This window comes from Acomys minous (genome assembly GCF_964271855.1).
Source record: "Acomys minous genome assembly, chromosome: 2".
Taxonomy (NCBI): domain Eukaryota; kingdom Metazoa; phylum Chordata; class Mammalia; order Rodentia; family Muridae; genus Acomys; species Acomys minous.
In genome coordinates this window covers 79,439,275-79,463,363 of record NC_140484.1, presented here as the reverse complement: position 1 = coordinate 79,463,363, position 24,089 = coordinate 79,439,275, and the positions used below count along the sequence as shown (strand labels likewise).

At 43.4% G+C, this 24,089-nt stretch overlaps 2 protein-coding genes across 3 annotated transcripts in view; one reads left to right on the top strand and one right to left on the bottom strand.

Moving 5' to 3' along the window:
* Window positions 1-4,769, bottom strand: part of PDILT (protein disulfide isomerase like, testis expressed) — a 32,726-nt gene extending 27,957 nt beyond the window's left edge. For both annotated transcript variants that reach the window (XM_084771923.1, XM_084771922.1), the window contains exon 1: window positions 4,543-4,769. The gene's annotated coding sequence lies outside the window, so the exon portion shown is untranslated. The remainder of the gene's footprint in view (window positions 1-4,542) is intronic.
* Window positions 4,770-6,797: 2,028 nt separating this feature from the next.
* LOC311589052 (acyl-coenzyme A synthetase ACSM5, mitochondrial) overlaps window positions 6,798-24,089 on the top strand; it is a 69,038-nt gene continuing 51,746 nt past the window's right edge. The window contains exons 1-10 of the mRNA XM_084767333.1: window positions 6,798-7,041; window positions 9,046-9,255; window positions 11,158-11,368; window positions 14,447-14,654; window positions 16,502-16,645; window positions 17,016-17,169; window positions 19,522-19,601; window positions 21,002-21,125; window positions 21,899-21,979; window positions 22,103-22,204. Coding sequence (XP_084623459.1) covers window positions 9,055-9,255; window positions 11,158-11,368; window positions 14,447-14,654; window positions 16,502-16,645; window positions 17,016-17,169; window positions 19,522-19,601; window positions 21,002-21,125; window positions 21,899-21,979; window positions 22,103-22,204 — 1,305 coding nt within the window. The 5' untranslated portion in view covers window positions 6,798-7,041; window positions 9,046-9,054. The remainder of the gene's footprint in view (window positions 7,042-9,045; window positions 9,256-11,157; window positions 11,369-14,446; window positions 14,655-16,501; window positions 16,646-17,015; window positions 17,170-19,521; window positions 19,602-21,001; window positions 21,126-21,898; window positions 21,980-22,102; window positions 22,205-24,089) is intronic.

Sequence of the window (24,089 nt, the reverse complement as noted above, 5' to 3'; positions counted from 1 at the left end):
GACAAGGTTGTCTGGCCTACCTCAACCTCTGGGCACCGACTACATAAGGGAAGCTAGTGCAGCTCCCATTCATCAGGGCCTGGAATCCGGCCTTTAAAGCCCACTGGTTTTCCAGCCACTTAGAATTTTGTAGAGACGAATCGCACTCTGGAATCCCAAAGTGAGCCTCTGGTCCCTTCCACAACTCCACTTTACCAATACTGATGCTGCTTCCTGCTCCTCCAACTCTGGTCAGCCCACTTCCTTGCAATACAATTTGGTCTTTGAAATGTCCTCAGGGTAAATGTTCTAAAAGTCATAGCCACAACACACTTGTAAACAATAAAACGAAAATATATCAGTCTGCATACAAGGATCCAAGTGAGTAAAGCAAAATTAAGGTCAACCTGTATACTACATAGTGAGTTCTAGGCCAGCCTGGGCTACATGGTGCAGTACTTTCTCAAATAGGCAAATAGAAACAGCACAACCTGTCAAGTAAAAAATAAAGTTCTCTCCCATGATCTCACTGTGGAAAATGCTGCTCATTTATAAGGAATCCCTACTAGTGCTGAAAATGCTTATATGCATATTTTTAAACATGAACACAATTAGATTATTATTGAGTGTTCTATTCTTTTTTTCTTAAGCCTGGGTCTTCTGGAGAATTAAAAGGACATGACTGATACCCTACCTCAGCCAAATTCAGATTAATCCAGAATTTTTAGGACAGGACCAGTTAGTTATTTCTATGATGAAACACTATGACCAAAAGCAAGTTAGGAAGAAAAGGTTTTATTCGGGTTACACTCCCATATCATTGTTCACGATCTAAGGAAGTCAGGACAGGAACTCACACAGGGCAGGACCTGGAGGCAGGAGCAGATGCAGAGGCTATGGAGGAGTGCTGCTTACCACTTCGCCCACCACGGCTTGCTCAGTTTTTCTTGTAGAACCCAGGACCACCGGCCTATGGATGGCACCAGGGGCTGAGTTCTCCCCCATCAATCATTAATTAAGAAAATGTCCTACAGGCCTGACTATAGCCCAGTCTTATGAAGGCATTTTCTCAATCAAGACTCCTTCCTCTCCAGTGACTCTAGCTTGTGTCAAGCTGACATAAAACTAGCTAATACAGGACCCAAATATCTATGCACTTCAAAGGTTCCCAGATAATTCTTCACCTGTTGTTGTTGTTGTTGTTGCTTTAACTCTTTACTTGGGACATTTTGAACACATACAAACAAGAGAAAATGGTGCTATGTGTCCTCAAGACACCCATTCCAAAAGTCCATAGAACCACAAATTATTCCACTTGTAGTCTAATTAACTGCTGAGTTATTGTGAAGTTCATTGCTCAGGCATTCTAAATGTCACCTATAAATATTTCAATATTGATCTCTAAATGATAGGGAATTTTTGTTTGTTTGTTTGTTTGGTTGGTTGGTTGGTTTTTGAGACAGGCTCTCTCTGTGTTAGCTGTCCTAGACTCACTTTGTAGACAGGCTGGCCTTGAACTCACAGCGATCCACCTGCCTTTGCCTCCTGAGTTCTGGGATTAAAGGCGTGCACCACACCTACCTGGGAATTTTTAAGAGTATAGAAACCACAGTACCATTATAATATTTAATGAAATATTAATAACATCTTTGCATCATCAACTATATAGGCAGTGTATAAATTGTTATGATAATCTCATGAATTTTTATGTGTATAGTGTGTATATATGGTATGTGTGCAAATGTGTGTGTTTGTGTGTGTGTGAAAACTACAATACGTATGTGAACGTCAGAGGCACAACCTTGGGTGTCATTCCTAATTGTCTACTTTGCTTAAAGTATGTCTGATTCTGGAGCCCCAGGTCTACATCATGGAAAAAACACCCTACCAGCTGGGAAGACAAACTGTCTTAAGTTTCTATTGCTGTGAAGAGATACCATGACCACTGAAACTCTTAGGAAGGAAAGCATTTAATTAAGGGTGGCTTACAGTTTCAGGGATCTAGTCCATTATCATCATGGTGGGAGCATGGCAGCTTCCAGGCAGATATGGTGCTGGAGAAATTTAGAGTTCTATATCCAGATCCACAGGCAGCAGGGAGAGAGTAAGTCTAGGCCTGGTTTGGGCTTCTGAAATCTCAGAACCCACCGCCAGTGACACACTTCCCCCAACACGGCTACACTTTCTAATCCTTTCAAATAGTGTCACTTCCTGGTGACCAAGCATTCAAATCTATGAGCCTATAGGGGTCATTCTTCTCCAAACCACCACACCCACCATCAGATTTCACCTTACCAACCTTGCTCTCTCATTCATTCATTCATTCATTCATTCACTCACTCACTCACTCACTCACTGTCTTAGGGTTTCTATTACTGTAAAGAGACACCATGACCATGACAACTCTTATAAAGGAAAGCATTTAATTGCAGCTGGCTTGCAGTTTTAGAGATTTTGTCTATTATCATCACGGCAGGAAGCATGGCAGCATTTGGGCAGACATGGTCCCGGAGAGGTAATAGAGTTTTACATCTAGATCCACAGGCAGCATGACTTCACGCTGAGCCCCTGGGCCTGGCTTGAGCATCTAAAACCCCAAAGCCCACCCTAGTGACACACTTCCTCCAACAAGGCCACACCCACTGCAACAAGGCCACACCTCCGGAGTAGTGCTATTCCCTGGGAGCCTATGGGGACCATTTTTATTCAAATTGCCACATTCACTCATTCATTTGTGTACTCACTAAGTACTTTTGAGGTCACATGCTGTCTTCCCTTCTAGGCAAGGAAGACACAGAAATGAACAAAACAGACTAGAGTCTTTGTGTTCTGCTGGGAAACAAGTAGATGAGAAAAAAAGAAGATGCTGGTAAGGGGTGAGGGACAAGAACAGATAGGAAATGTTGAAAAAGGATGGAGGAAGAGAACAGCTTAGCATTTAAAACAAGGGTGGTGGATTATAAAAAGTTTTGCTCAAGGAACATGTGACTAAAGCAAGCAAATAAATGAACTGTTTGCATTCCCTGTAAGCAGAGAGGAAGTAATCTCTCCTCTCAGACATCACCCCTGCCCTTCCTGTTCTCCTTTTACTGAAAGTTAAACCACTGAAACTTAGGTTTGCCTCTACATCATCTCTGAGAGACCCTCAAACTCTACACCCACACTGGCACTGTGCCCCAGGTATCCTTTGCCTGTGCCTTGTCTACTTGTTACCTTGATGTGGACCTCATTCTTCATATACCTGCCTGGTCCTATGGCCAGCATCTTTCTGGAGCCCTTTCACCAGGACAGTGCTCAGCCCTAAAAGTTCCAAGCTCAGATTCAATGTCAGTCCCCAAGTCAGGAGAAAGTGACTGAAATGGGACACTTCCTTGGTAAGAACAGTAGGCACTAAAGGTGTGTTCCCAAGCAGCCCTTTTGAGGGATTATATTCCAATCACCATTGGCTCTTATCCAGACTGTGTGATGCTCACTCCATGGTCTTCTACTCTTTGTGTTCCTCAATGCCCTGACATACACACAGAAGTCAAAGATCACGATTTTTAATATGAGCTAGAGCAAGTTGCTTCTCTTTCTGGGAAGGTTCCTGTGATCTGTCAGCATGAATCATCCAAAACATGTGTTAGTCTGTCAGGTCCAATGTCTCTCGACTTTGTCCTTAATGCCCTGTGACCGTGGTCCCTCTCCAACTCCACCCTAGGACTTTGCCTCTGCCTACAGCTTGTTTATTTTACCTCCTAGGACTCTTCTGATTGGTCCCTGCTTAGAAGCCCCTGCTGAGGATGTTTACCCTTGGACACCAGAGGCCACCCCAACTCAAGACACCATCGATGAGGTGGGGAGGCTTCCCAAGCCCCACAGCCTCACCTCCACTTGTAACACCCAGGCCTCCCAGGCACTGGTGTTTATTTGGTATTTCAGTTTGTTTTGTTTGTTTTGTTTGTTTGAGTACTTTATGTTTTATTTTTGAACTTTCTCTTTAAAGTCATTGCCACACTAAGTAACTGAGGCCAGTCTGGAACTCACTCTGTAGCCTGAGCTTTGTAATGTAATGTAATGTAATGTAATTAAATCATGAATATGATTACATATTCATGACCCTCCCACCACAACCTTCCAGGTGCTGAGACTTCAGATAATGTACCACAACATCTGGACCCTTAAAGTTGTAAAATATAAATGAAAAGCAGTGCTCATAGGTGCTTCCCCACCCCCTAGAGCTGTGTCTGGGCCTGTTTTAATGCTCAGTGAAGAGTGCGTAAATGGGTGGCCTCATTACTTCTTACAATAAACCCCATGGTCTATTTTAGTGCATTTTCAATTACAGCTACACAGGAAAGTTTCCTGAAGAAGTTTTTGTTTTCTTTAATTCTTTCTTTTCTTTCTCTTTCTTTCTTTCTTTCTTTCAACAAATACTAATGCTTGAGTCCAAACCCTCAGCCTATGAAACCATTATACTGACCCTAATGTGTTCTTATTTTAAATGTACAATACATTCAGCAGAAGGAAGGTCAGCAGGGCAGGACCTGTCCATCAGTGCGGTCTTATTTGGCAAGCTCATACCTGCAAGTGTCTGGATTATTTCGGGGGCTGTCAGGCCACGTTGAGCTGGGATGGTCAGCTCTGTGACACTCAGATGGGATGCAGGCACCTGAGCAGCAGGTTTGAAGTTTCCTCTTGTGATGAGAGCAGTACCTGTCTGCTAATGGGCGTCCCCAAGAAATCTAGGGACAGAAATAAAATTCCTGCTTGAGCTCATGAAGGCCCAGCTGCCTCTGAAACAATGTTCTGAGTTCCAGGATTCTAGAGGGCCAGGCTGGGGGCTGGAGTAGAATGGGCCATTGTTGAGTAAGAGGGGCCAAGCCTAGCAGCTCTGCTGAAAGCATGTACCCATGGACACTAGTGACCAGGGTTTCTGTGGGGCCAGGACCAAACTGAGTGCAGGGGTGCCAGGTGTCTATGGATTGGAGTTTGAGTCTCAGCACTGTCTTAATCTGTGTGACCTTTAACATGTTGTTTACTTCTTCTGAGTCTTTCTGGTTTCCTCTACTGTTCAATGATGTGTAATTCACTAGGCCTGGAAGGGAGCAAAATGAGCCACAGCCCAGGCCTTCTTAGTGTTTTCCCTTGACTGTCTTCCAGCCATGTCAGCCTCTTCCTTCTTCCTCAAATGCAGTGCCCATGCTCCTCCTACCTTAGGGCCTGTGCACTTGCAGTCTCCTTGGCCAGAAAGCTCTTTACCCAAGAAACTCATTCTTCGAGTCAAGTGAACTGTCACTTTCCCACTTAACCCTTTCCCAATCACTCTGAATAAAATGATAAGAGCCTCACACCCATCTTGGGCCCTAATCACCTCCTAAATTACATGTCATTTCCTTTGCTCAGCATATACTAGGCACCCAGTAAAGATTTGTCAAATAAAGCTTGCTTGGATTATTAGTGTGTCATTGTTATGGCCAGAGTTTAAAGCTTATCAAATACTGACAGACATGGGGAGAGTGAGATTATATCACCTGAGGATAGCTCATTTGTCCATATACCTGAATATGAAGATCATAGCTCCAGAAGTTGCTGCAAGTTCAGGCACAAGTTTCTTGCCTAGGACCCAGTAAAGACTCTATGGGCCAAGCTGTATAGGGAGAAAGAGCCACTGCCCATGTAGGAACAGGCCAGGTTGACCTGACTAGAAGATGAAACTATGCACACAGCACCACGAGTGTTAGACAGCCTGTGTGAGGTTGAGCACTTTCTCTATGAGAACCCCTTCATCCTCTCCTTGTGTGAAGGAAGATGCTCTAAGGTCCTGTGCTGGGGTTGGGAGCTTAACCAGGTTAGATTTTATCCAAAAAACAAAAACTAAAACTAAAACAACAAACAAAAGCAAAACCCACCTTTTCAAACCTATGGTGTCAGAAATCAGTTGTAAAGACCCAGCTCAAGTTCTGGGAGTGAAAACTGACTGAACGAATCTTTGCTTTTGTTACTCAAGGACTCAACAAATAACCGTGAACATTCTCAAATGCAGGACTGTTCTAAGTGCAGGGATATGAGAGTGCAGAGGGTCCCAAATCTACATCCACATGGAGTTCATGTTCATGTGTGTGTGTGTGTGTGTGTGTGTGTGTGTGTGTGTGTGTGTGTGTGTGAAGGGAAGGAGCAATGTGAATTAAGTAAACATATACAGCCTTAGAAAGTGGTCTGTCTGAGTGAAGGCCATATGGCACTCCAAGTGATATCTTGAAGGCAGGAAAGGGGCAGCTGGGCAGGAGGACAGGGTCATGCAAGAGTATGGTGCCAGAACCAACAGCAAGGGAAGGCGGGGACACAAATTAACCCTCAGGGAGCATCAGGCACAGGTTCTGGTGATAGCCACACTAGCTGCTTCCCAACGGCTATGGAACAGGACATTTTTTTTCCTGCTGTTCTCAAAGAAGCAGCCCGATGTACAACAGTGTAACAATTTGGGAGCATTGGAAACCTTTTGTCTAATTTCAACAACTTTACTTAGACAACATCCAAGCTTCTTTTTTCAGTAAATTTATGTAATTGTGCTCCCTTGGCCTCCATCCAAGCGCCATTTCATTAACTCAAAGAATCCTGCACTCATCCTTAGCCCAGCTGCACCTGAACATTCACTTACTATCTTTAAGCCCAGGTGAGGGGCAAAGGGTGGGCTTCACATGGGAAACAGACAGGGTCTGTTAAAGCAGAGTAAAGCTCTCGTTCCAATTTCAAGTTGTTGACCTGAATCCCAGGGCACACATGTGCCAGTCCTGAGCAGGCTGACTCCAGGCCAGGGTTTAATCTTGCAGGCACTGTGTCCCTGGAAAGCCCCAGGAGGGAGCAACTTTCACTAGCTCAGGGTGCCCTGACCTTTTGAAAGTTGAAGCTGCTGAACCTCTGCTGACTTCTAAGCCTGCTCTCTCCAGGCTGGGCTAAAGCTCCTGGTCAGAATCTCGCCTCCGTCAGCCTCTGGAAAACCTTCCCCAGGAGCTTTTAGGTCTGCCCTGCTGCTGAAGCGGAACATAGATGTCTTTTGTGTGCCTCAGATTTTAAAACAAGGTAACTGAGCAAGAAATCCTTCATTGGCAGGTGTCACTGACCCAGAGATCTTTGAGGATTAAATCAAGGATAGGCACTGCATAGTGTGACCTTAGGAAAGTGTAGAGAAGGGCCTGACAGCAGAGGACAGCCATCAAAGAGCAAAGAGTCAAAGGAAAATGTGTAGGACAGAATACAGGAGTGATGTCCATATGTCTGGGGCCCCAAGCCCAGGGTTAGTGCCCATGACAGAGGCTGGACATAGACTTCTCTGGAAAGTGAGACTTAGTCATAACTTTTCCCTTCTAAGTGTCCTGCTTTAAGGAAGAAAGTAGCATTTGCAACTGAGTTCTCATAGGACCTAATGAAAAGCTTTTTTATAATGTTTATGGTTGGTTAGGCATATGGTATTATACATAATATTGGGTTTCAGTGTGGCTCTTTCAGATATGTATAAAATGCTTTTTCAACACATTCATCCCCACTGCCACCTTCTGTCCCTTTCCACTCCCACTGACCCACCACTCTTTTTCGCAACTATTCCCTCTTTGGCAGTTTTGTTCTTTTAAGTTATTATTTCTGGAACTCAGTGAGTTTAATTAGGGTTGCTTACAGGAACATAAATGGTTAGTCCCAGGAGCATGCACAATGTATTGGTGTGGAATGATATTTATAAAGATTTTTTTCTTAATATGTTCTGTGCACAGTCAACCTTGGATAGCTGTGGGAACAGGCTGCCCTCTGCACAGTCAGCCTTGGGTGGCTGTGGAAACAAGCTGCTCGGTGGCTGTAGGAACAGGCTTTCCTGTTGTGGGAACACACTATTATTGTTTTCCTGTTGCCCTGTCCAGTTAGCACTAAAGGAATTTAGTCCAGAGGACTGAAAGTGGGAGTGTGCACAGGCCACAGACATGTCTGGGCTCCTATAAACGTGCAGAGTCACACTCACAGGTGGGACCTGAGGCTCTATATCTGTCACAGCTCTGGGAACCACTCATGCTCCAAGGCCCATACCCTGAGCAACAAGGCTCAAAAACAGCCCTTCCCTGTTTATGCTGCCCACCAGCAGTTCCTGGCAGTTGCCAAACTTGCTTGCATGTTAGTGTGAAGAGCACATTGCATTTGCACTCTTGGTACAAAAACACAAATATCTCCTAAATGATTTCTTCTCACAGGGGTACTATGCTGAAGTGATGATGTCATTCCCATGTCTGGTTAAAATTAAGATATTTTATTTTAATTAATGCTATGTGTTTCCTTTTACTTTTCTGCATCTCGGTGCTCTAAAGCTGTGAGTTACATGTGTGGTTAGTCTTTTGTCTGTACTGGGCAGAGATACGTTGTTTGAGGTACCTGCTATGTTAATTACACTGACCTGACCATCACACATTGCACAAATTAGATGAAATGTCAGTGTGCCCTCTAAATCTATGCAATTATGCATCACTAAAAACAGTTAAGATGTGTCTCGAGGGGCTGGGGAGATAAATCAGTCAATAAAATCCTGTCCTGCAAGGATCAGGGGCTCTGTCTATCCCCAGAACCTACATGGAAAAGGTGGAGAGAGGAGGATTCCTGGGGTGCACTGGCCAGCCAGTGAGTTATAAGCCCAATGGAGAGACCTTGTCTCAAAAAAAAAAAAAAAAAAAAAAAAAAAAAAAAAAAAGAATGCAGTTTCTAAAGAACAACAGCCAAAGTTTTCCTCTGGCTTCCACATGCACGTGACCACATACACATAAACACACAAAATGCATGTTAAAGGTTTTCTTTAGTATAGTAGAAAAATTATTGTTATTGGGGGATCCCTTTAAAGGCCTCCAATACATGCAGACCCCCATAGAGGGAGAGGCAAGAGAGAACTTCCAATTCAGAAAAGAGTCCCCAGCAATATCACAGCGAAATGAAGCCAAAGATGTGTCCTGCAGTCAGTAGGAAGGAGCTATGCCACTCTTAGGTCTGGTCACAGACTCCTCCTCAACCCAAGTCCCAGAATTTAAAATTACAGTCTCTCCTCTTTGATGACAGGCAGAAGGGATGAGGTTATGGCTGAGAGGTCTGGTCTGCCAGGCTCTGAAGAGTTCCTGGGGAGTCTGCAGGATTCACACACAGCCACCGCTGCCTCCTGTGCCTGAGGTTGTGGCCGCCTGGGAGGCCATCAACCTGGGGAGGCAGCCAGTGCCTGAATATTTCAACTTTGCTCATGATGTGCTGGATGTGTGGAGTCAGCTGGAAAAGGTGAGGCTCACCCTGCCGTGGTGTCCCACGGGAGCATCTGAAGTCTCTCAGATACTTCAAGGAGACTCAAGACTATAAGACAAGTTCATTTCAACACTGTGACCTGGTGAGGATTCTGTTTACCACTTGTGAGGCACTCTCAGAGTTCTTCTAATGATGAAAAACAAAACTGAAGGAGTAAGTCATACAAATGGTGAACCGGGGATGTTCAAAAGTTCCCAGCTTCATAAAAGCCACAGTGACAAGTACAACAGTGAAAAAGACCAAGAGTGCACATTTTCAGGACTAAGCAGAGACCTTGGTGGCTGGAGTGTTTATCACAGCAGTCCACTGAACACTCAGTCTGGAGGCATTTTAAGTTCCCTGGTCACTCAGAGACCCTGGGAAACAGCAGCCCTTGCCCGCAGCGGAGCCTGGCAGCCTCAGAAGGTGAAGAATGTCACCAGAGCTTTTTCAAAGTTTCATTCCCAAAGAATTATCATTATTTGGTGTTGCTTTTTGTCATCTTTTTCTTTCATTTTTGAGATTATGATATAATTATCATATAGTTACACACTCTCTCCCTTCCCTCTCCTCCCTCCAAACCCTCCCATTTTCCCTCCTCGTTCTCTTTTATCATTATTGTTACATGTATATATGTATGTACACATATATTCCTAAAGGTAACCTGCTCTGTCTGTGTGATGTGGTTTTCAGGGATGACCACTCAGTAGTAGACAGTCGATTGACTTGCTGTTCCTTTTGCAAGGCTATCTGTCTTTGACCCAACTCAGAACTTAACCAGTAAGAAAAAAAATCTACTCCCAGGAAGCCATTTGTCAAAACGACTGTAGGCAAGTAGTTTAACTTTGTGATTTCGTGAAGCAGATGAAGTGTTAGATGCAGGTGGCCAATGAAAGATAAACCAAAGGCTAAGAGAGTAACTGAAAAGCTAAAGAAAGCAAAGGCTGAAGACTGAGACATGTGTATGGGCTTTGAAAGCCTCAGCTGCACTCCTGTGCATCTCAGAATCAGTGTGTGATTAGAGCCTCGAGCATCACAGGGGTCTCACATGTCTCTGAAAAAGCTCTGACAAGGCCCTGGGAAGGCTCTCAGGGTTAATGGCCTCATCCACATCCAGTTTGTTTTCTCTGTGTGGCTTTCCACTCCTGGCACCATGCCTTCCCCACCATCATGGACACCTAGCTCTCTAAAGGTTTAAACCAAAATAAACTCTTTCTTCAGTTGCCTTTGGTCATCTAGGGGGAAGGGATCCAAAGCAGGCAACATCTTATCAAATCAACAAAAAGTGAAACAGTTGTATAACCTTGAGGAACTAGACTAAAAGCCAACTGGTTGGACCCTTTCATGTGGTGATTTGTAAATGATGTGAGTACTGTTTTAATTAAACAGGGAAAAACATGGGACAGTGTAGATCATCTTACCTTTTACATTAAAAAATTGGTATGAAAATTGTGCTCATGTTTGCCTAACTGAACACTGAGAGAATATGTAAGTAACAAATTAAACTGATTACTCTCTGAAATATGAAGAAGGAGCAAACCTCTTGTTTTGTGTTTAGCTGGTTGGCTTTTAGTTTTATGAAGGAGGATCTCTGTAGACAAGGCTAGCCCTAAACTCACTATGTAGTCAAAGATGATCCTCTTGCTTCTATCTTCTAAGTCCTAGGGTTACGGACATGCTACATAGCATCTGGTTTATTCAGTGCTGGGACTGGACCCAGGACTATGTGTACGTTAAACAAACATACTACCAAATGACTCATACCCTCAGGCCATCATTTTGAGTTTGAACTCTGTGAACACATAACTACTATTTTTAAAAAAAGTTTCTCCTTTTAAAAATGAGCAAAACCACTCAGCAATGGCTTCTATTTTTTTCCTGGCTGTACCCACTGTCTAGGCAGGGCACCGGCCCCCAAATCCTGCATTCTGGTGGGTGAATGGCTCAGGAACAGAAGTCAAGTGGACGTTTGAGGAGCTGGGCATGCAGTCCAGGAAGGCAGCCAATGTCTTAGAGGGTGTGTGTGGCCTGCAACCTGGAGACAGAATGATGCTGGTGCTTCCACGACTCCCAGATTGGTGGCTGATCAGTGTGGCTTGTATACGAACAGGTCAGTGCAAGGTTAGGGCTCCTTGGCAGGACTGACACTGCCCACCAGAGCTTTGCAGGTCCCACAAGATTTGATAGACAGAACCAAGAAAACACTACTTGGGGTTCACTTTTCCTTTGCGCAGCAGTCACAAACCTGAGTGCATGCAGAGGTCAGACAAATACTATGATAATTAAAAATCAACTGCTTGGTAAGGGTGGAAATGTTAGGAGTTCCTGCAGTTTTTAAAGCACCTACTATGTGCCGGGAACTGTGTTAAGAGATTTTTCATGATAAAACTTTGGTCAGAGTATTATTTATTTTTGCTACCGAATATTTCACCTTCACCTACTCTTCAGCTTTTATTGATACTCAGATAAGAATAATTCACAACCACATTTCATGTTATCATGAGAGGTAGAGCCTCCACCACTGCAGAAGATAGGGAAGCTGAGGCCAATACAGCTCCACATCCCCACATTGTTGTCATACGTACCTGTCAGTTTGTAGTGCTTGACTTTCTCTTATTGACAGTTCTGGCTGTCAAACTTCTTCCTGAGCCCCAAATTTGAACACTGTCCCTAAAGCATAATAAACAAAGGACTTCTATGGGATAACAGAGAGGCGGAATGAAGAGGCAGAGGGCTGAGGCATAGCTTACAAAGACCTGAGTTTGAGCCCCAGAACCCATACTAAAAAGAAAAAAGCGAGCCAAGTATGGCACATATTTATAATTGCAGACTTGGGGAGGCAGAGACAGGTGGATCCCTGGGGCTCAACAGTTAGCCAGATTGGCCCATATGGCAAGCTCCAGGCCAGTGAGAGACTGTCTCAAAAACAAGATAGATGGTGATTGAGGAGGGATACCTGAGTTTGGCCCCCAACCTTCTCACAGCCACATACATATGCATACATAGCATCTCCCCCAACACATACGCACGTGCATATGTAACATCTCCTCACACCCATATACACACGCATATATAGCACCTCCCCCCACACATATACACATGCATACATAGCACCTCCCTACACACATATACACATGCATACATAACACCTTCCCACACACATATACACACATGCATACATAGCACTTCCCCACACACATACACACATGCATACATAGCACCTCCCCACACATACATACACACATGCATACATAGCACTTCCCCACACACATACACACATGCATACATAGCACCTCCCCACACATACATACACACATGCATACATAACACCTTCCCACACATACATACACACATGCATACATAGCACCTCCCCACACATACATACACACATGCATACATAACACCTCCCCACACATACATACACACATGCATACATAGCACCTCCCCACACATACATACACACATGCATACATAACACCTTCCCACACACATATACACACATGCATACATAGCACTTCCCCACACACATACACACATGCATACATAGCACCTCCCCACACATACATACACACATGCATACATAGCACCTCCCCACACATAATACACACATGCATACATAACACCTCCTACACACATATACACACATGCATACATAGCACCTCCCCACACATATACACACATGCATACATAGCACCTCCCCACACATACATACACACATGCATACATAGCACCTCCCCACACACATACACACATGCATACATAGCACCTCCCCACACACATACACACATGCATACATAGCACTTCCACACACCTACATACACACATGCATACACAGCACCCCCACACACATGCATACATAACACCTCCCCCCGCCCACACATACACAAAAGCATACATAGCACCCTCTACACATGCATATCCATAAAAGAAGAATATCATTCAACTCATAGTGTTCACACTGAGCATTAAATTGTGCAAGAGTTTGGGAGTCAGAGTAGTGATAGCATGAGCTTGACTCTCATGTTGTGCTGAACTGATCTTTCCCTCTGCCTCTTGTTCTCACTAGATGTTTCTCTCTGTAAATGAGTGTGTCAAAATTGAGGGGAAATACTAATAATCTGTACTCTGATATATAATATAATATAATATAATATAATATAATATAATATAATATAATATTCTGGAATATCTAGGGTTTTCAAATGTCTAGTTCTCCCCCTAGTAATTATTCCACCTCCTTGGAGGTGGATGAAATATGCCACCCTTGGCACAGCTTTGCTTGAAGCAATATGGGTGATCTGGAATCTCTGCCTGCTAAACCTCACCTAGCAGAATGTGATCCACATAAAACACAAAGATTTATTGTAACATTTTATTTTAAAAGTATGAAAGAAAAACCATTGAACTAAGGAGTTGCTAAGGCAATACAGTACAATATATTCAAGATCATGGACTAAAGTGTCTTAGTCAGGGTTTCTACAGCTGTGATGGAACACTATGACCAAAAGCAACTTGAGGAGAAAAGGGTTTATTTGTGTTACACTTCTATATTATAGTCCATCAATGAAGAAAGTCAGGACAGGAACACAAGCAGGAGTGGAACTGGGAGGCAGGAGCTGATGCAGAGGCCACAAAAGAGTGCTGCTTGTTCATCATAGCTTACTCACCCTGCTTTATTATAGAAACCAGGACCACCGACCCAGGTATGGCATCACCCATAGTGGGCTGGACCCTCCCACATCAATCACTAATGAAGAAAATGCCCTACAGATGGAGGACTTTTTCAGTTGAGGCTCCCACTCTTCAGATGACTCTAGTTTGTGTCAAGTTGACATAAAACTAGCCAGGACATGCAGTTGAATACTGCTTTAGTCCCACAATTCCAGCAGAACTATTAGCTTTGTAATCTTGGCCAAGCCATTTGACTTAGTTAAGGCACAGAGGTCTAAAGACCTAGACTCTTGAAAAATGTATGGCATGTTTAGCACAAGCATGCATTTCTGAGCTTTGTGAGAACCAAGATGCCTGGGAAGTCCTTTGCGCAGGCAAGCACCCCACGTCTTTTGGATGTCACTGTTACCATATTGTTCCCTGAGGTGCTCCAACCCTTTTCAGCTATTGTTTCTCTGACCTCTACGGCAGGATCTTCTTTCTCCCCTAACAATCTCCCTTCTCTGTGTGTCCCAAGGAGTGGTCATGATGCCAGGTGTCTCCCAGCTGACATCGAAGGATCTCAAGTACCGGCTACAGGCAGGCAGGGCCAAGTCCATCATTACCAGTGATGCCCTAGCTCCACATGTGGATGCCATCAGTGCTGACTGCCCTTCCCTCCAAACCAAGCTTCTGGTGTCTGACACCAATCGTCCAGGCTGGATCAACTTCCGAGAAGTCCTGAGGTAAATTGGGACTTTTCAGGCAAGCAGCAATGAGATAGGCTTTGAGCAATTTTCTTTTCAGCAGCAGAGTTGAACACAAAGAGATTGAACCAAATAGATACTGGCCAGAGATATCATTCTGTGACCCCCTCATTGTTTCAGGTCACCAGTTACTAGGTGTGTTATTGCATCCCACTGTCCTCTAAAACAGTGCCTAAGGTGATTGGAATCCTTAGCCAGAGCAGATGAGCTAGACTTTGTGATACACTTGGCTCACAGAAAGTCGTCAATAATGAAATAACTGCCTTGTATCAGTGCTTGCTGTATGCCAGGCTCTGTGCTACACAAGCATTCATCTGCATTCATTTATGCAGGAAGGATTTGGTGATGCCTGTTCTGTGGCTGACAAGGTCTTGAGTGCTCAGATCACTTTGGAGCCCCATAAGGTGTAACTTTATTTTCACAGGAGAGAAAACAGTCTTAGAAAAGTGAAGTGATTCACCTAAAGTACCAAAAAGAAATAAAGTCAGAATCAGAATTGCCTTGTAACAAGGATGTGGCAGGCATTTGTCTGAGAATTTGAGAATTTGTCCTCAACAGAGACCAGAATGCCTGACCTGGTGGCTCACACCTGTCACCCTAGCTCCCAGGATTGTGAGTTTGAGGCCAGGCTTGAACTACAGAACTGAAAGCCAGGCCTTGTCACAAAACAAAATAAAAATAAAAAATAAAAAACAAACAAAGAAGATTCTAAAACAGGCCACTGAGTGCTGGACTCTTTGACCTGGTGTGTCACTTGGGTGAGCAGATGTGCCTGAATAAATACCAACTGTGTAGTTCAGCATTGACCTACTTAGCCAGACATCCCTGAACCAGGGGCCTCTGGATCCTCATTCCTAAAGCTCGGCCTATGACATTTTGGTTAGTTGTCAGGTTAACCTAGATGTATCCTTTCTAATTTCAGTTGTCATTTAGATTACCTGAACTTTAAAAAAACACTCAAGTTCTGATTTCATTTTGTACAAGTAATGGAATTTCTTTTAAAAATTAACCCAGGGATCACAAGACTCAGCCAGGACTAAGAACCATGAGCTAGCTGAGTCTTCAAATCCCAGAGCTTGGGAAATTGCCTAATCTCAAACCCCTAACTTTTTAGAAAACATTTAGAAATATGTCTCTACATTGAGAATTGAGCGATGGAAGGGACTAGTCACAGATGAACAGAATTACACACATGAGAATGTATGTGTCCTACCACAAAGTGTTGAGCTCCATTCAAAGAAGTAGGTAGGGATCTTCCTCTCTATGTGTGTGTGTGTGTGTGCATGAGTGTTATATGTATATGGTACATGTGTGTGTGCTTGTTCATGTAGGTGAGTGAGATTGCATGTATGTGCAAGCCAGATGTTAACATCAGGCATTTTCCTTAAGCATTTCCCACCACATTACTTTTTGGGGGCTCACTGAACCTGGAGCTTATCAACTAGGCAGAATGGCTGCTCAGTGACCTCCAGAGATCTGCCTGTCTCTGCATCTCCAAGCCTGACATTATTGGTGCAAGCAGCGTTTATGCAGGTGCTAAGGATCTAGACTCATGTCCTCTCCCTTGCACTATACTGTCTGAGCTATCTATCCAGCCTTTGCAGATCTCTCAAATGAGTCATTTGGGCATTTTGAGCCTTATTTTCCTTGGCTACAAACTGGTTCTATCAATAGTATCTATCTATTAAGGTGTTTGCAGCTATCACAGCCCTCCACGCAGCATCCCACACACGACATGTTGAAACAATGGTCCTACCACTGTTAATCTTTTGTGCTGATTGGTGCTTTTTTTCCCTTAGTGTCACTAGTATTCTTGCATTTTCTAGAGAGGCATCTACAGAGCACAGCTGCATGAGAACCAGGAGTCGAGATTCAGTGGCCATCTACTTCACCAGTGGAACCACAGGGGCCCCCAAGATGGTGGAACATTCCCAGTGCAGCTATGGATTGGGTTTTGTGGCCAGTGGAAGGTATTGGGACAGCTTGTCTAGAAAATCCAGAAACAAGGTGGGTGAGTAAACAGAGTGGAGAGAGTGAAGGAGGAAGAAGTAGAAATGGAGGTCGAAGACCAAGCAGAGGGTAAGTCAGGCAGGGCCTTGAAGGCTTTACTTTAGTGAAGCACAGGACATGTGTCTTCTTGTCCTATGATTCAATACAGAGAAAGTGCTGAGTATGTGTTTTTGAGACAGTAGTTGAGTTGAAGGATCTTGTCTGCATTTGACAATCTTAAATGGTACCTCCTGTGAAGTGAGTTCCAAATAATGTGAAATGAATAATGTAATCCATTCTAAAGGTGAAGGCACTGATGAGAGTGCTCTGACTTTCTCTCACTTTTGACAGGAGGTGGATGGCCTTAACTGAATCTGACATATTCTGGAACACAACTGACACAGGTTGGGTGAAGGCAGCATGGACTCTCTTCTCTGCCTGGTCCAATGGAGCTTGCATTTTTGTGCATGAGTTGCCCCGAGTTGATGCCAAAACTATTCTAAATGTAAGAAAAAGTCCAGTGCTGGGAATCTGAGCTTTGCACATATTGGGCAAATGCCCTTTAATTGAGCTACTTCTCCAGTCCTTTTTTTGAAACAGAGTCAAGCTATGTAATCCAGGATAACCTTGAACCAGAGGTCTTCTGCATTTGAGTCGCAAGAGTTGAGGTTACAAGTATAGGCCACCATGCCAAGGATGAAACACCTCTTGTGTCCTGAGTATAAATGAGATAAGCCTTCCTTAACCTGGTTCCTATCCACCTGGCCATCTTTAATCATTACTAGTGTTCAAAATAGATCCCTAGGCACAAAAGCATTTCATCCCTCCAAACTTTAGCAAAGCCTTTTACTGCATGCTGTGCCTCTCTTTCCACCATCTTCTTCCTCATGTACTTGCCAAAACACATGCTATTTGTCAAGACCTTAGGTAAAATTCAAAGTCTAGTCCTCAAAGCATGTGCCACTGTCCCCATACCTTATTGTGAGTCTTTCACCCAACTATAGACCTGGTCCCTCCTGTCTTGTTTCCCTGGGGTCTTATTAAGAGAGAGGAGGATTGACAGACCCAGTGAAGAAGACACTGAGTACCTTTGTTCTGTCCTCTAAATAGCATTTCTTGAGACATCAATGAGCCCATCTCCCCATACCCATCTCTTTGAGACATGTTATGTGGCTAGAAGTATGGGATTCATCGTTGGTCAAATGTGGACTCTCATCCTAGTCTCCTGACCTCTTTGAGTCTCACTTTCTAAGTTGTCATGAGAGCAAAAAGCTGCCAGGTTCCCAATACATTATTTGTTATTCACTTCCCATCATCATTGTCATGTAAGACCTGCCAGCCACCTGTGCAGCTTTTCTCTTCGCTGTCCCCAGCCACGCACTATATTCATGCTCTATCGCTATACTGTATATTAAAATCAGCAGCTTCAACTCAAGCATTAATTATCTCATAACTTCCCATGGTAAGAAATCTGAGGGCAATCTTACCAGGTGGTTTTGGAGAAAAGAAGCCTTGTAAGGTTGCTGTCAAAAATTCACCAAAGTCCACCCATACTAACAGCAGCATTGCTGCTATTCACAGAACTCTAAGGCAGGAGCAACCCAAGCATTCACCAGATAGGACTACGTAAACCGAATACAACATGCGCGCGCGCACACACACACACACACACACACACACACACACACACACACACACACACCAGCCTTTAAAAGAAAGCAAATTCTGATACTCTGCAATATGAATCTGGAGGACCTCATGCTAAGTGAAAGAAGCAGGCATCAAAGGATACACACTACGTGACTCCATTTATATTTTACCTAGGATAGTCATGTTCATGAAGACACAGCGGAATAAATGGGGGTTGCTATGAGTTTGGGAGAAGGAGCAGGAATGTATTACATAATGGCTACACAGACCTAGTTTAGAAAGATGAAATAACTCTGAAGATGGATGGTACCACAGTGTAAAAATACCTTAAAAATGAGTGCAGTAGGTAAATGTATGACATATCTATGTAAGGATAATTTATATTTCTGTGTGTTCGCATTAACGCAGGTAAATGAATGTGTGTGTAAGTGTGGCTGTACCTGTACATTTGTGTGTGGAGTTCAGGGGTTATCTTCAAATGTTGTTCCTCAGGTGGTACCACCTGCTTTTGGCCTGGAGCTTGTTTATTGGGTTAGACTGCTAGCCAGAAAGCCTCAAGGATCTACCTGTCTCTGCCACCTTACTGCTAAGTTTATAAACATTTACTACCACACCTTGATCTTTTTCTCATGGATTGGGTTCTGGGGACCAAACTCAGGCTCTTATACTTGCACTATGGGGCATCTCCCACAAGCTCCAATAATAATTTTTACAAAGCTATCACCTAGGAATGTAGTCATCTCAGGGCGTGGTTAAGCCTGGGTAATCTGTGTAAACTCTGGATTGCACTTTTATCAGTTGTGCACTGAATGCTGGCCAGAGGCATCATTTCCTCACCATGTGTCCTCATCCTGAGGACAGCTAGAATTTACTAACAACCTGACACCTTGGCTTCTCCATGGTGAGTCACTCAAGAGAGTAAGAGAGGCAAGAGCATCTAAGACAGAAGCTGTCCTCTCCCTATAGTCTAAGCTCAGATGACTCCCACCAGGTCAACTGGATGCTATCAGCCCCAGAGACCAACCCTGGTGTAGTGTAAGAGGAGACCCCATAAGGGTACAAATGCCAGGAGGTCATCTTGACAGAGGGATGCCGTGTTTAGGTTTCTACTCCTCTGCTTTGTCAATAAGACTATGAAGTTCCATTTTATCCATCCCATCACACCTGAGTGTCTCTAAGAAAACTGTACACCTCTTGTTTCCTTTAGACTCTCTGCAGGTTCCCAATAACTACTATTTGCTGTGTCCCAACCCTTTTCCGGATGCTTGTACAAGAGGATCTGACAAGGTACAGCCTCTGCGTGGCAATTATGGGGTTCTCCTACGAGGACCTACATGGACATCCACCTTTCAGTCCAACTCTTGTTGCCCTCGTTTCTCTGTCTTTTTCTTCCTGACTTTCTTGCTTCACCTCTGTCTCTTTCTATGTCTTCATGATTCTCTATGTAACTGTCTGCCGTGTTTCTCACAAGCACACTCCTATATAGCTTATGTTAAGCTTTTGAAGATGATTTTATGGCCCCTCAGAATTCATACTGAGAGAAAACCAAAAGGATTTAAGACTGCCTTAAATCCTTGATGTAAACTGTATCACCACAACATACTATACCCACAGGCCAGTTCCACCTATAGAATGGGGTTGGTAGCCAAGGATCTTTCATTTGCTTAGACCAGCAAGCTCACCACACTATATATGCCGTCTCCCTGCCCAAATTAACCTAAGCCAGCCATTCCTGGATATCTGTCTTGGGACATCCAAATGAAGGTGGCAACACCCTGTGGATGGCTCTTATCCTGAGAAAATCCGAAGCAATGTCCTCTAATGTGCGCTATGTCCAGGGGTATTGGGTGATTACATCATTCAGTAGCTTACTGATCCCAAGCCATGTCTCCCTGTTCTATCCTGCCCTAAAACACTGTCTTCCCATGCTCTCATCTTCCTTAATCACACTCCCTGGCCATGAAATACTCCAAAGAAGGGAGCACATACATGATTTTGAATGTATTCCTTTAAATATAAGAATCCATCCCATTAAAAAAAAAGAATCCATCCCATTTATTCCTTTCTTGTGAATATCTTCACATTATAATTTTGCCTGGAAGCAGTCCCTGGATAATTTTTCAGGACTAATCAGGTGCTGTTTAGCAATATGAAGTAATTCAATTGAATCAGTGGAATACAAGTGGGAAATGAAAAATGATTGCAAATATACTTATACTTAGGGTAATTTTTAACTGGGAGACAGGTTCACTATTTATTTCACATCTCTGGAAGTTTTATATTCACTTTTAGGAATTGAGGAGTTTTTAGAAAGCTGTATTTAATCTATTAAAAACTTTATTGATTTATTGATTTATTACTTTCAAGCAGATCATTGCCTCAACTGATTTATTATCAATCAGGGTTTTTTTTTTTTTTTGTAAGTAAACTAATTTTGGCAATCCGCTGTCATGCCCAAACCTATCATACAAACCTGATTTTATCCCAAATTCAGACAGGACTGATTCGCTTTACTGATTTGCCTCTGTGGACCATAGCTGCAGAGAGAGGCTGGGCCACATGAAGGTGACAGTGAATAGAAGGGAATTAATCTTCTAGCAACTTCGGGGCTCTGGACCTCTAGCAATGCTAGAGGGTAGGTAGAAATGTCTATGACATAGATGACCTTGTCTTCCTTCTTGAGAAAGGTACAAATTTCAATGCCTGAGGCACTGTTTGACTGGCGGAGAAGCCCTCAACCCTGATGTGAGGGACAAGTGGAAGAGCCAGACAGGCCTGGAGCTCCATGAAGGCTATGGACAATCTGAAACGGTGCGTTGGTATCCCAGGCCACCTCATCTGAGCCCTCATCCCATCAGAGAGGATCACTGACCTGCACCCGTTACTTACTTCTCCCTGATACCTGCCAGAAACCGCCCTGGCTCTAGGAACCAGAGATGAAACTCCATTAGTCATGCTTCTTCTTAGTTTAAAGGCAATCTTGGGTAATTTCACATCCACCATGGTCTGCAAAATAGTTTTCCAGATATCATAATTATTTTTTGTAGCTAAAATATCTGACAGAAACCTGAGAAGGAAGACTTACTTTGGTTTACATGTGGCCCCTTGAGCTTGAAGAGCAACATGGCAGTGGGAGCTAATGATGGGAGAGGGTCCATCACGCCACCCATCCCAGAGACACACTGCCTGTTCTGTGAAGCTCAAGCCTGTTGACAATGAAGGTTAACACTCACAACTGCTCAAGAAAGTTGCCGCTCAAGAATAGCCTACAATGAGTATTTAGTAAAATTGTAAGTAAGCAGGGAACCCTGTAGGCATCTTAGCAATGGGTGTGGGGGACTGAGTCTTTGATCTTAGTGATACAATTAAGTTCTCCACCCATGAACACTAATTAGAATGCTCCATGGAGGTTTGCTGCCTATGGAAAAAGGAGATAAAGAAAATTTAAGGGAAGGGAAGAGTATGAAAGTGAGGGAGAGAAAGGTGACAGAAGAAAAGGGAGGAAGAAGAATCAGATATCAGGTAAGCACCAGCATGAAACAAGAGGATGAGGCTTTTCCTCCTCAACACTGGTTTCTCTCCAGGTTGTCATCTGTGGCAATTCAAGAGACTCACCGATCAAGTCTGGGTCTATGGGGAAAGCAAGCCCACCTTACGATGTGCAGGTAGGCAACCTCTAGAAGCTGCCATTGTGTGGGGTGATCTGTGTGCTGGGGTGTACAGGCTGGGCTGATGAGTACCCTGGCTATGAAAGTGATGCTCACATGCCATGCTGTGATCTCTATCAGATTGTAGATGAGGAGGGCAATGTCCTGCCTCCAGGAAAAGAAGGAAATATTGCTATCCGCATCAAACCTACCAGACCTTTCTGTTTCTTCAACTGCTATCTGGTAAGAGGTGGGGAGCACTCATGAGGAGTCATGGCAATCACTACATGCCAAACATTTTATGAATCTCTGTAATGTGACCCTTGTGCTAGCAACATTGAGTTGGTTTTTACTGTGATTGATCAGGAATACTGTTGTTGATAAGGAAGCTAAAAAAGCAGAATGGCTTATCCAGTGTCACATAACTAAAATGCAATGCCATAGGCTTAACCAAGAGTGTGTTGAGAGCACAAACACACTACAATTTTATCATGATTAAAGAGGCTAGAAAAAGTTAGGTTCATGGAAGCGGAGATTCTTACCAAAGAGCCAACTGCAAGTTTGTGTAAGAGCCAAGTTTTCTCTGGTTTGCTGGATGGATTTGTATCCTGGGATTTAACTCCAAGGTTCCAAAATAAGACAGCAATTACCTATCTTCTTCACATACTTTAGCTAGAGTCCCTTCAGACTATTCTCTGTAAAACTCTCAAACATAGCCAGGTGTGGTGACACACATATGTAATCCCAGCACACGGGGAGGCAGAGGCAGGGGGATCTCTGTGAGTTCAAGGCCATCCTAGTCTACAAAGTGGGCCCAGGACAGCAAAAGCTATGTAGAGTAGCCCTATCTTGAAAAGAAGAAAGAAAGAAAGAAAGAAAGAAAGAAAGAAAGAAAGAAAGAAAGAAAAGAAAGCTCTCAGACTTGGATTACATCAGAAACACCCCAGAAACTACAGGTATTACTGATACATGCACACCACTTAAACCAAATCAACAAAATTTTGGAATTATGAAGGTCAGGCCCCTACATAATTCAAAAGTGCAGCCAAGGATTGAAAACCACTTGACACAGAGACACCATGTCATTCATGTACTAAGCTGACTGAATGTGCATTTTAGAATCAGCTTATCAAGACCCATGAAAACATTGGTTAGCAATTTAATTGGATTTTGCATTAAGCCTATAAATGAGCCCAGAAAAAGCTGACATTCCACCTGTTCTTTCTAATTATCTTACACTAAGTAATTGTAGAGGGTGTGGGGTTGGGGAAGGGGTGGGTGTATGCATATGCTAAGTCATATGTGTGGCAGTCAAAGGACAGTTCTGTCCTTTTGTCAGCTCTCTCCTTTTACTCTGTGGGTTTGTGAACTGAACGCAGATCATCAGGTATAGTAGAAAGCACATTTACCCCAGTAATCCATCTCACCAGCTTCTACTGGCTCTTCCTATCTTTCCATTTGTTTCTATCTCTTTAATGTTTTGTAGACTAGTAAGAGTTCTTTGCCTCTACCTCTACCTGATAGACTTTTGTTAAGATATACATTTTAGATATTAATTAATAGTTTAGCTTTTCACAAATGTATTTTTGAATGTAGATAAATTTACTTGTTAAAAAGAATGCACCCATGGCAAGTGTACAGTCCAGCGACTTCTGTCAAATGTGTACATCTGTGTGGTCACCACTGCAGTTAAGGCATGAACACTGTTACACATCTAAGTGGTCCATGAGTGTTTTTACACTCAATATTCTTTGCCTCAGACCCTAGGAAATTGGAAAATTGCTGTTACTATATAGTAGTTTGTTCTCTTTTAGTAGTTATACATAGAATCATAAAAGATTCATTTTTTTATATCTTAGGCTCAGGATAATTTGTTTACCAGTAACCTATATTTTTGATGCACCAGTAATTTTTCTCTCTATTAAATAGTGACATTTTCTTTAGAATTTTTGGAACTGGGCTGGAGAGTCAGCTTTGGGAATAAAGAATTTGCCATGCAAGTGTGAGGACCTGAGCCTGAATCCTCAGAATACTCCGGAAGCTCCACACAGCAGCGTGAACACCTGAAATCCCAGCTCCTAAGAGGAGATGGAGACAGGAGAGTCCCTAGAAGCCCACACACCAGCTA